General features: G+C 43.6%; 1 protein-coding gene across 1 annotated transcript; it reads left to right on the top strand.

The window, feature by feature from the left end:
* Positions 1-114: 114 nt before the first annotated feature.
* Positions 115-9,293, top strand: LOC311144201 (coiled-coil domain-containing protein 158-like; the record flags this gene model as incomplete). The annotated part of the gene is made up of 24 exons (XM_084180208.1): positions 115-220; positions 385-439; positions 631-773; positions 996-1,192; positions 1,358-1,467; positions 1,602-1,908; positions 2,009-2,085; positions 2,318-2,428; positions 2,609-2,723; positions 3,046-3,165; positions 3,399-3,596; positions 3,709-4,140; positions 4,412-4,580; positions 5,053-5,205; positions 6,146-6,258; positions 6,476-6,634; positions 6,744-6,836; positions 6,956-7,075; positions 7,426-7,580; positions 7,816-7,875; positions 8,018-8,088; positions 8,295-8,471; positions 8,667-8,771; positions 9,208-9,293. 24 exons carry the CDS (start codon positions 115-117, stop codon positions 9,291-9,293), a joined length of 3,432 nt encoding a protein of 1,143 aa, XP_084036334.1.
* Between the last annotated feature and the right edge of the window lie 1,641 nt (positions 9,294-10,934).

The raw sequence follows: 10,934 nt of genomic DNA on the forward strand, positions 1-10,934 counted from the left end.
AATCAACGGTTTCCATGGCGATTAAGCTTCCCTAAAGTTAGCTACTTGTTGCTTGCAGGCGCTTGTTGATTTGCATATGCGATCCCACACTGCTAGCTAGCTAACCAACTGATAATGTCATCTGGATCTCAAAATTCCATACCTAAAGATAGTGATTTATCCATCTATAAATCGTCTGAATTGTTTGATGATGGATTATTGCACGAGATTCCAACAACAAGTAAGTCAGTTAACCTGACTAGCTAGCTATAACATTACTGTACTAGATACTAAAGTCGATCGCAAGCAACTTGTCATAGTGCTGATCCCAGGCGCCATCAGCAGTGACAGCACTGAGCCAACCCCCTTTGGCTATCTAATTAAGCTAGCTACCTCTACTTTCAGGTACAAATGACACCAGTACTGTCTCTAGGAGGTACAAGAATCTGGATGAGTTGAGGTAATTTTGCCAGTTTAAGTTTCTCTAGCTAGCTAACGCGTTACCTGTTAACTGCCCTAACGTTACCTCCTTTTTCAAAACACTAACGTTAGCTACCTACCTGTATTTGAAAACAGATTGTCTGCCTTTTGCACCATGAACCATCATCCATTTGGAAGCGAGTTTGTTAGGTTGGCTTTCTTTCTTTACAGTGAGGAGCTCGACAGACAAACCAAGGAGACCCAAATGCTGCAAGAAGAGGTGGAACATGCAACTAAAATTACAATGGAGAAAATGGGACGCACATTTCCCAGCAGCTCACCCTCACAAATCAATTACTTTCCCATGTTTATGGGTGAGTATGAGGTTTCTTGTGTCATTAAGAAAAATATAGCCATCGCAAAGTGTATACACTAGCTAGCTAGTACTAGCTCTATACAGTAACACATCAGAGCTATTGTCACTCACTACAAAATATGACACTAACCTATTTAGAATTCTGAAACTACCTGTAGTACTTTTCAGTGATACATTTTCCCTATTGACTCCTTTTTTATTTTTTATTTTATTTTTACAGATGGTTCTTCGGAGGAGAACTCAGAAGTGCTGTCTCAGTACCGACCGTCTTTGATCCAGCCTCTAACATATGACCTGGATGGCCTGGATCTGGAGGTGGTCAGAAGTGGTGTAACCTTCCCTGGGAAAGATGTTTTGGAAAATGTAATAGAGGACTACTCTCAGCAGGTGTCTGAGCTCCAGAAGCAGCTGTGTGAGGTTAATCTGAGATGGAGGACTATTTGTTTTCCTTTCCTGCTGAGAGTTGTTGATATAATCTGGTTGAAGGAGGCCTCCTGAATTAAATTATTTGAATCAAAAGCCATGCAATTCTGTGCCACTGAGGTGCCATTGATTGCAGCACATATGCTAATACTTTTTCAGGTGTGTGCGTTTCATGAACAGCAGAAGTTCAAATTCCGTCAGACCATCATCAAGCTGCAGACAAAGTTGCACGAGGTCCAGATTGAGAAAGATGCCCTGACTGATCGAAGGTAATTGATGCTAAAACTCTTGCAATGTAGGCCATTTGTACTGTATACCTTTGGACAGATCTAGGATCATTGTAACTGTAAAAGTAAGGGAGTAAAGGACAAGTTGCCTCAATGTTAATTGTTTGGTCCCTCAGAATGAAAGAGAGCAGAAAACAGGCAGATGTAATGGGGAAAATGCAAGCAATAATCAGAGAGCTGCAAACCAATAAACAGACAGGGGACCAGAGGCTACTGGAGGCTGAGGATGAAGCAAAGTCACAAAGCAGGAAAGCAGAGTCAATGGAGCGGACACTACAGGAGGTGTACTCCACGCTGTTGGCTTATGAGAAACGGTGTAGAAACAATTTGTACACCAGCCATGACGCACTGGGAGTTGCGGTGGAGAAAGTAATACAGGACTTGGAGAATGAGAATCACAATCTGAGAGAAAGATTCCTGCTGGTAAGACAGTCTGTGTTATGTTTTATGCCACACTAAACACTTTTATCAAAGGTTTGACGTGTTGTTCTTGTATCTTTCTATTCCTAACTCATTGTGCCAGCTGAAGGAGCAGATGGAGACTCAAGAACATAAATGCCAAGGTAAAGCAGAGATACTGTTGAAGGAGCAAAGGGAAAGGTACGTTTTCATTAACTTTTGTCAATTCTTGCCACAGTCACTTGGGTTACCTGGGATTAGTAATTCATTCACTTCTCTGATAGCACACACATTCCCTGCATGTAAGGCTGTCTGGTATAGAATTTACCTTTGCCCACTGAGGATTTTTTTGAACTGTAAGTATGTTTACTACATAAGTTCCTTGAGGCGACATGTCAAATTGCCTTGCTTGGCTTGCTTTGCTCTTTTCCAGACTGGAGCAGCTTATTACCAGTCATGACCAGGAGGTGGCGATATTGACTGAGAAATTGAGCAGCTCCAGAAGCAGTGCCTCCAGCTTGTGTGTCCAGGTGGAATTGTTACAGTGAGAGACGTGAATTAACCAGCAATACAATATCTACACATTTCCTGAGTTGAATTAAATTCAAAGCTCTATCTTTCCCCCCCAAATTGATTATATCACCTATATTTTAATTTAGTTGTAAGACATCGGTCTTATCTTTCAGAAAGTGTCCAAAAACATGCATTATTTCCTTCTGACCAGAAAACAAGGTGAGAGTCAGGCTTCAGTGCACCAGTGTCAGGTCAATGACTTGGAGTCAGCTCTCTCCATCCTGCGCTCCGATCTACTGGACGCCCAGCGGGTCCATGAAGACAAGGTAATGGCTACATATACCTATTGTGTTGTAAAATTATTAGAATAATGATAGAGTGGCCTTGGCCTATTCAATCAAAAGTGTAGGAGGTAGACATTGTAACACAGGAGGTTGGTGGCACCTTAATTGGGGTGTACGAGCTCGTGGTAATGGCTGGGGCGGAATAAGTGGAGTGGTATCAAACACATGGTTTCTATGTGTTTGATGCCATTCCATTTGCGCCGTTCCAGACATTATTATGAGCTGTCCTCCCCTCAGCAGCCTCCACTGCATTGTAATATTCTATGTGAAGGTTCTGAAGGTTTGGGTTGTCATGATGTGCCAGGTGGGTGCTCTGGAGAAGCAGTTGGCTGAGGCCCAGTCTCAGGTGGAGGAGGCCCAGAGAGGGAGAGACAGATCCCTCCAGCAGGCAGAGGAGCTGGACTCTCAGCTCTGCCAGCTCACGGTAATACAACCCAGCCTCAGACACAAACAGGGAGGATACAGCCATAGTGTGCTCCTTGCTGCTGTGGAAAAAGCACATTGCACATTTTTCGATTCCAGAAAGCCTACATCTATCAATGTATTTGATATATAAATGGGAATGTGGCTTTGAAAAAAAATTGAAGAAATCCAAACATATGAACACAAACAGCGACGTTTGAATGAGAGTAAGTACTGTATTACGTGTGGGGTCAGTCGGAGCTCCGGCAGGCCCGTGAGGAGCTGGCCCTTGAGAAGAAGCAGACCAAACAGCTGTGGGAGTGGGACACGGGCCATAGTGTGACCAGCGACGGGCTGCGCAGAGAGCTGGAGGAGCGACGCCTGGGGGTGCAGCAGCTGGAGGTTCTGGTGGGATCTCTCAAAGACGACTGCCAGGCACAGATGGAGGCTCAGGTGAGATTTAAATGAAAAGCCTTGAGCTGTTTGTTTAATTTTTAAAAAAAAGAGGAAAATGACCAAAGGCCTTAGTTGTCAAACACTCATTAAATTTAGTCTCCTTTAGCAGTTGTTGGGCGAGAAGCATCAGTGGGAGCAGCAGGAAGAGCTGGCTGTGTTGCGAGGGGAGCTGAACAGGGCCAGGGACGAGGAGCTGCGGATGCAGGCCCTACAGGGGGACCGGGACGAGGCGCTGAAGAGGGTCCAGGTGCTGCTGGAGGAGAGGGACAGGGAGCTGCAGCTGAGGCAGCAGGAGGCGCAGCAGGGCCGGGCCAGGTTGGAGGAGGCCCAGGGCCGCTGCCAGGCCCTCAGGGCAGAGACTGAGGTGCTGAGGCTCAAGCTGGAGGACCAGGAGAAGATGGTGGACCTGCTGCGGCTGCAGATGGAGAGCACCGCCCAGATGACGGTACAGCATGGACGTAGCATTGACTCCCTGCACGACGAGAAGAGCCGCCTCAGCAACCAGCTCAGTGAGCACAAGCTGGAGATCCAACAGCTAAGGGTTGGTTTGTTAGTTAGTTAGCTAGAGTTAGTTGACTATTTAGTTAGTTTTGATCATAGTTTATTTGCATCATCCTACTTTAATTTCATGGTTGATTGTTTCCTCCCCCTCTGGGCCAGAGATCATACAGGCTGCTAAGGGGAATCCTCAGTTAACACCAATAATTATTCCTTGTCTTGGATTATAATACTCCAATATTTTCTTTTTGGGTATGTTTTCAAAGCTATCCTACCAATAATGTTCAAACCCTGTTGTGTCCTGCCCTATACAGACCAACTTGGAGCAGCGTGAGGAGCGTTTGGCAGTGCTGGAGAAGGAGAGGCAAGTGCAGCAGGCTGGCCTGTCCAAACAGAGCTGCTGTGTCAAGGAGCTGACGCTGGAGAAACAGCAGCTCACCGCTGAGCTAGAGGTGCAACGCATGCAACTGGTCAGCCTCACAGGTACACTGGCTGTCATTATAGATGGCTTTCATATGAGAATATTCCCCTCTTACAGATAAAATGATGCAGCCACTCTGTCTGTTCTTTCATCAGTAGGATAGTGTTGTGGTCATCTGTCTTGCGGCTGGCTCCCTAATCAACATAAATTATTGTGTTGACGTTGTGTCTTTGATTTATCCGATTAAATGTTTTACTCCTGTGACCAAACAGTTATTTGTTAACGTTTCTCTATGAATTATGATCTTTATTAATTCTGCAATAATGAAGAACTTTAAATGATTAGATATAACGGCCTCCATTTCTCCAGTCTTTGGGGAAATACAGGTCTTCAGTGGCAAAAGGCAAGAATAATGCTGAAGTTGCTACACTGTGTTGGAAAAGCACTACAGCATGTACTGTATGTTTTTCATGTTCACCAAGCCCTCATTGTGCTTTGTGTGCGATTGTTTGTGTCCATCTGTCTGTCCTCCAGAGGAGCATGAGGAGTTGAAGAGGCTCCACAGCAGTAAGAGTGAGGAGCAGGAGGGTGTGGTGGTGGGTCTGAAGGCCCAGCTGAAGACCACCCGGGCTGAGATGGACCAGGCCAGGAGCACCCTGAGGACCCTAGAGGGAGCGGACAGACCCGGTCAGCACTGCACATCTGACAAACATCACAGAGAACATTCTATTGTAGCAGAGAATTTTGTGTTTATATGTTTATGGGAAATATACACGATGTGTTTAGGCATGAGGTTTTAGTTGAGAGAACTGACTATTGCAATGGATGAATAAATAGCTCTGGAAGTAATTTATTTTTATTTGATTCCAACCGTCATATTTCTAGACTAACCCATCTTTCCCAGTACACTACCATTTTACTATTTTATTTGCAATATATCCACCTATTTTACTGTGATGTCTTAACGAGGGTCTAAACGTTTCTATTTGTACCATTTCTACCGAGATTGCCCCAAAAAATACATTGTTTACCTAAGAGTATAATTATATTTTCCATTGTTTGATCGTGGTTTTTCAGATCTCCTAACAGTACTGTTTGTAGGTCCATCTGAACACAGACATTATGACTTAACAACCACTCCTGGACCTGACTCCAAAAGTGAGCCACCGAAGGACAGAACCAAAAGAGATGATCTATTGATTCTGTTTCCTCGTGGCAGTCAGCACAGGGATGACTGTTCAATGCCCTGTATATTGAGCATTCTTTTTGTGGCGAGAATAATAATAGTTTAAATTGAAAAGAGCGTTCTGCCTCTTCTGGAGGATGAAATTGGAATTGTAGCCAACTCTGTATCGCTTAATAAAAAAAAACAGGATACTTTAAACAGGAATCCATTGTCAATCCACCGGGTTGGTTTTAATCTGTATAACGGCAAAAATACCCCTTTTGAACATTAGATGTGCCTCTTACTAGCATGCTGGAAAACCAGTTTGGATTTAAATATAATTTCAGTATAATGGAGGCTTTCATTCATTCCCCCCCTCCACTGAGTAGACAGAAAGAGATGAGAGTAAATGGACCTTGATTGACTCGTCCTCTCTGCCCTGCCTCCCCTTTTTCTGTCCAGGCCTGAAGGTTGCCATGGGGATGCAGAAGCAGATAAAAACCAAGAGAGAACAGATCGACTCTCTCCAGGGCCGAATCCAACTACTGGAGGAGACCATGGACAAACTGAGCCAGGTAGGAACACCTCAAAGTCTGCTTTAGGGCTCCATGATGCAAAACTCCAAATTCTGAGGTAATCCACCTTGCCTCTCGCTATTACACATGCACAGGCTTCCACACAGAACAAAGGCCTGTGTCCTTAATAATGTAGGGATTTTAAACAACAAGGGATTCTGGTGTTTTACTTAAATGTATAATAATCTGCCTTTCAATATGGTCTCTCTCTTCCCAGGAAAAGCGTTACCAGAGTCTGGAGAGTAAGCGTCAGGTCCAGGAGCTGGCCTCCGTTACAGAGGAGAAGAGACAGATGGCAGCTGAGTTGGACACCGTCCGTTCCCTGGAGAGACAGCTCAGGGAGAAAGTCGCCAAACTGGAGGTGTCCCTACACCAGGTAGTGTGGCACTACCTTGTATTTACACTCACTTTATCACACACTGTATCAAGAGAAATGTACGATTTGCTGTGACTGACCCCCTTTTTACACTTACTATGTTCCTCAGATGTCTGGGAGCTTTATCGACTGTCAAGACTTCATCCAGTGGCAAGAGCAGGCGTTTGTGCGGCTGAAGCTGCAGCATGCTCTGGATGTGAAGGTACAGTTCAGTAAGACGGGTGTACATTTGCCTCTATAGAGGTCTAATGCATATGCTGTTTTGTTGTTTCTGTCTACACCCTTCTACTGTATGCTTTTTCAAGGGCTGTGTCTTTTCAGCAGGAGTTGCAGGGCCAAAACCTGCGAGACACAGGGAATGCTCAGCGTGCTTCCCCTACCAGCCTCACAGCCCGGAATGCACTATCCTCCACCCAGCACGGCTCTAACTGCCTGCTAGAGGTAAATAATAATAATAAAATAAATCAATGCAGAAACCTCCTACAAAATGGCTCCAATCCTCCCAGGGTCTGGCTTTGTTGCTGTTTATTCAGCTGTGGAAAACAAAGCTCAGCACATCTGACTTCCCCAAAATGAAAAACACGCCCTGATTGCATTCCTGTGGTAGCGCGACAGACTCGTTCATCAACCATTTGACTTGACTCCGGAACAGCCGGATTGAAGCCAATTTATTCAAAGCATGGAGGGATTCCAGATAGTAAACAATAGCTTTCTGTGTTGAATATACTGTAATCCTTATTGGTATTGGCCATAATGGTATTTTACACAGCACCTCTTCACCCCTGTTGCAGTTGAAGCCTCAGCGGCTGCTGGAAAGCCCCACTATGGAGCTGCGTTCTCTAGTCAAAGAGCTGCGATGTGTGATTTCTGAGAACCCCGGACCACACACCAACTCCAGCATCCTCAGAAGGAGCTCTGCTCCAGAGAGAGCGCACAGGACCACACTGTAAGTCTGTCCTCACTATTAGAGGTCATGTGACCATTAGAGGTCATGATGTTACTCGTTTTCGCCCCATATTTTATAGTTGTGCGCCAATCAGTTTATTTCACAACCACTAGTGACATGTTACTCAAATGTTTACAAAGATTGTGTTCTATTTGGTTCTCAATCAACCCATTAACTACAATCATGTGGATCCTCTTTCGTTCAAATTTGATACAATAAAATATTTATCTTCCAGCAATGAAGTCACCAAATGTTTTACAAGCAATGCCAAAACGACAAAGGGGACCTACTGCAGGTAAGAGCAGTCTGACTGCCTGAGCATGGCTGTTGGCAACCGGCCCCTACCTGTGTATTGGCTCCTCTACTCTTCAGGCCACATGCATGTGTAGTGTCTGTGGCTTCATTCTAATGCATGTTTGTGTATGCTATATGTGGAGTGGTGTGCCTCACCCCCTTAGGACAACTGATCTGGATGAGCGGAATTTAAACAGCACCTTCTCAAGCGACAGTGAGTTTATCTTTGTTGGTACGACCAACCACTTAAACACAGTTAACAAAGCATGTGCTTAATTTCCCTTATTTCACGTTTCGTATCACTCTTCTAGTCTCCTTTATCATCCATGTGGTCCCCTCAAACGTAATATGATTAAGGTATACACAATTTTGATCAGTTAATCATTCCTCCACTTTAGACATTGTTTGCTATTTCTACAGGCCATGACTTATCTTTTGTTGCATCTCTGCCTTGCTACACATCGTCCCCTCGAGCCATGGCACTGGGCCGCACGTCCCCTGTACACTCACTCCTGACCACTGACCACAACCCTACGCATCTACAACAGAGCAGGCCTCTGCCCCAGGCAGCAAGCCCTCTTGCAGACACATGCACGTGTAAGTCCTACTGCCTTCACTGTTATTACACCTCTGTGTGTAACCAATGTGGGAGACAACAGGCCTTCTATGCCCCACTTAAATGGGCTTGGAGTTGTTACTACAGTATGTCATCATAATAATGTTTGAATTTCAGAACTCTAATCTGATGACTTCTGAGTGAGTTACTTGTAGTTTCACTTAATGTTTATCCAGTGGCCAATCCGCAGGCTGAGTTGACAGGACACACATGCAAGCACTTGCAAGGAAAACTGGACAGCCTTCAAAACATGGTGGAGGACTTGCAGATGAAGAACCAAGGTTTGTGGAGCAGAGACAGTGTTTTTGTGTTCATATGACTGTTGTGCAGTGGTTGGTGACTGACATCAGTGCTAAAGAACGGAATCTGTATTTAGAGTTTTGAATTAGCCTAGATACCAATGTTGTCCACACTCTACAGTCGTGAGAATCCAGACTTCCTTGTTATGTCTATCCTTCCCTGCCTTGCGTAGCAGACCAAAATGTTTAACAGGAATGTAATCAGGACATAGAGAATCAGGAAAAAGACGATATTGGTTTGGGGGTAGGTCAATTTCATGATGTATAAATAGATGGTTTAGCTGACAACGTCACAAAAACGATGCATGCTTCAATGGGGCAGAAGTCCTTGAGTTGTTGTAATTCTGTCATGAAAACACACTTTCTGTGAGAAACTCTACAAAATAAATGTTAAGTAATTTATGTTTTTTTTTTACAGAAATGTCCTCTATGATAAAGGGTCAGGAGAGGAGGTTGATGTTCAAAGACAAAGGGAGGCTTTATAACAAGCAAGGCTCTGGGTGAATGTCTACATGTGTAACAAAAATAAACTTGTATTTAAATAAAGGCACTATGATTATTGTGAATTGTCTTTTATTCATTCAAATTGCCAATGTCCATGGCATGTTACTTCCAACACTGCAAGATTGCCACCAAATATGATGACAGAAGGATAAACAGGCTAGCATCTCTCTTGTTATTCATGAAAGATGTCATTATTCAAGGTAACTGAGGATGATCTCTGATGGACATGCATTGACAGACAGTCAATGTTTTCGAAATTTGATAAACAAGATACACTTTTATTTTTTATTAGCGTAGCATCACATTTTTGAGTACTATTGTGAAACTGACCTACATATTGCCTATTGAAACCTGCCTGAAGGACCAATTTCCCTTTCCATGTTGAAGCCGAGCCTGCTGCATCTGGCCTTGATCATTGTCTCGCTCCTCTTCTGCAGAGAGAAGACTCATAAACTATAAAATAGAAGAAAAGTCCAAGTTAAAAAACCCAACCAATCTATTTATCAAAACAATTTTTAAATCATATTAACTGGTGCCTGTGCTGTGAAGCATGCACTGCGTAAACATGTGAAGCAATGTTGTCTTACCCTACCTTCAGCCCGATGCTGATGATGAACGCTTGAATCCCATGCATCTGTTTCAGTTCCTCGTGCTTTTGAGAAGACAAAAATATAATTTCAGATAATTTTAACTGAAATGTCAAGGGGGATTGATGGTCTGTCAAAATCAGTTGTCTCATAATTACCCACAAAGGACAAGTGTAAGAGTTATACTAAAGACCCACCATTTCACTTGGTTGTGGTGGAAACTCAATGTCCTCAGGGATGATATTGGGGTCTCGTAATGGTTCATCAGCATCTCTCTACTTCTATGTTTTAGCATCTAGGTACCATGCTCCATATTTGGGCCTTTTAGTTCCTGGTTTGCTCCGTTGAACATGAGCATTTTATATATATATTTTTTACATTGGCAGGGAACAAGAAATAAAATACAGACTGCTATATCGGTCTGCTAATACAGGACTAGTAAAGCCCCAGTGCACTACTTTTGTGAAGTAAAAAATAGATTTTTCAGGGGGTGCTGCAGCACCCTCAGTACCCCTACTTCCTGTGGCTATGTGCATAGTCCTTCTCACCTTCTTTATGGTCATGGCTGGTTTGTGTTAGATGTGCTTACCAATGAGGTGACCCAGTCACAGAAAAGCTTAGTGACGTTCTTGATGTCCTCCTCTTGAGATGGGGAGCACAGTCATTTGACATTGACTATCTGGTCTTCCTTGGCACTGCTCTGCTTTGCTTGCAGCCCTTTGGGCAGGAATCGTCCGTCCTTTATTTAAAAAAAAGGGTTAACAACAGCAATGTATATACAGTGGGGTAAAAAAGTATTTAGTCAGCCACCAATTGTGCAAGTTCTCCCACTTAAAAAGATGAGAGAGGCCTGTAATTTTCATCATAGGTACACGTCAACTATGACAGACAAAATGAGAAGAAAAAAAATCCAGAAAATCACATTGTAGGATTTTTTATGAATTTATTTGCAAATTATGGTGGAAAATAAGTATTTGGTCAATAACAAAAGTTTCTCAATACTTTGTTATATACCCTTTGTTGGCAATGACACAGGTCAAACGTTTTCTGTAAG

Source organism: Coregonus lavaretus, assembly GCF_964263955.1.
Source record: "Coregonus lavaretus genome assembly, chromosome: 17".
Lineage (NCBI taxonomy): Eukaryota > Metazoa > Chordata > Actinopteri > Salmoniformes > Salmonidae > Coregonus > Coregonus lavaretus.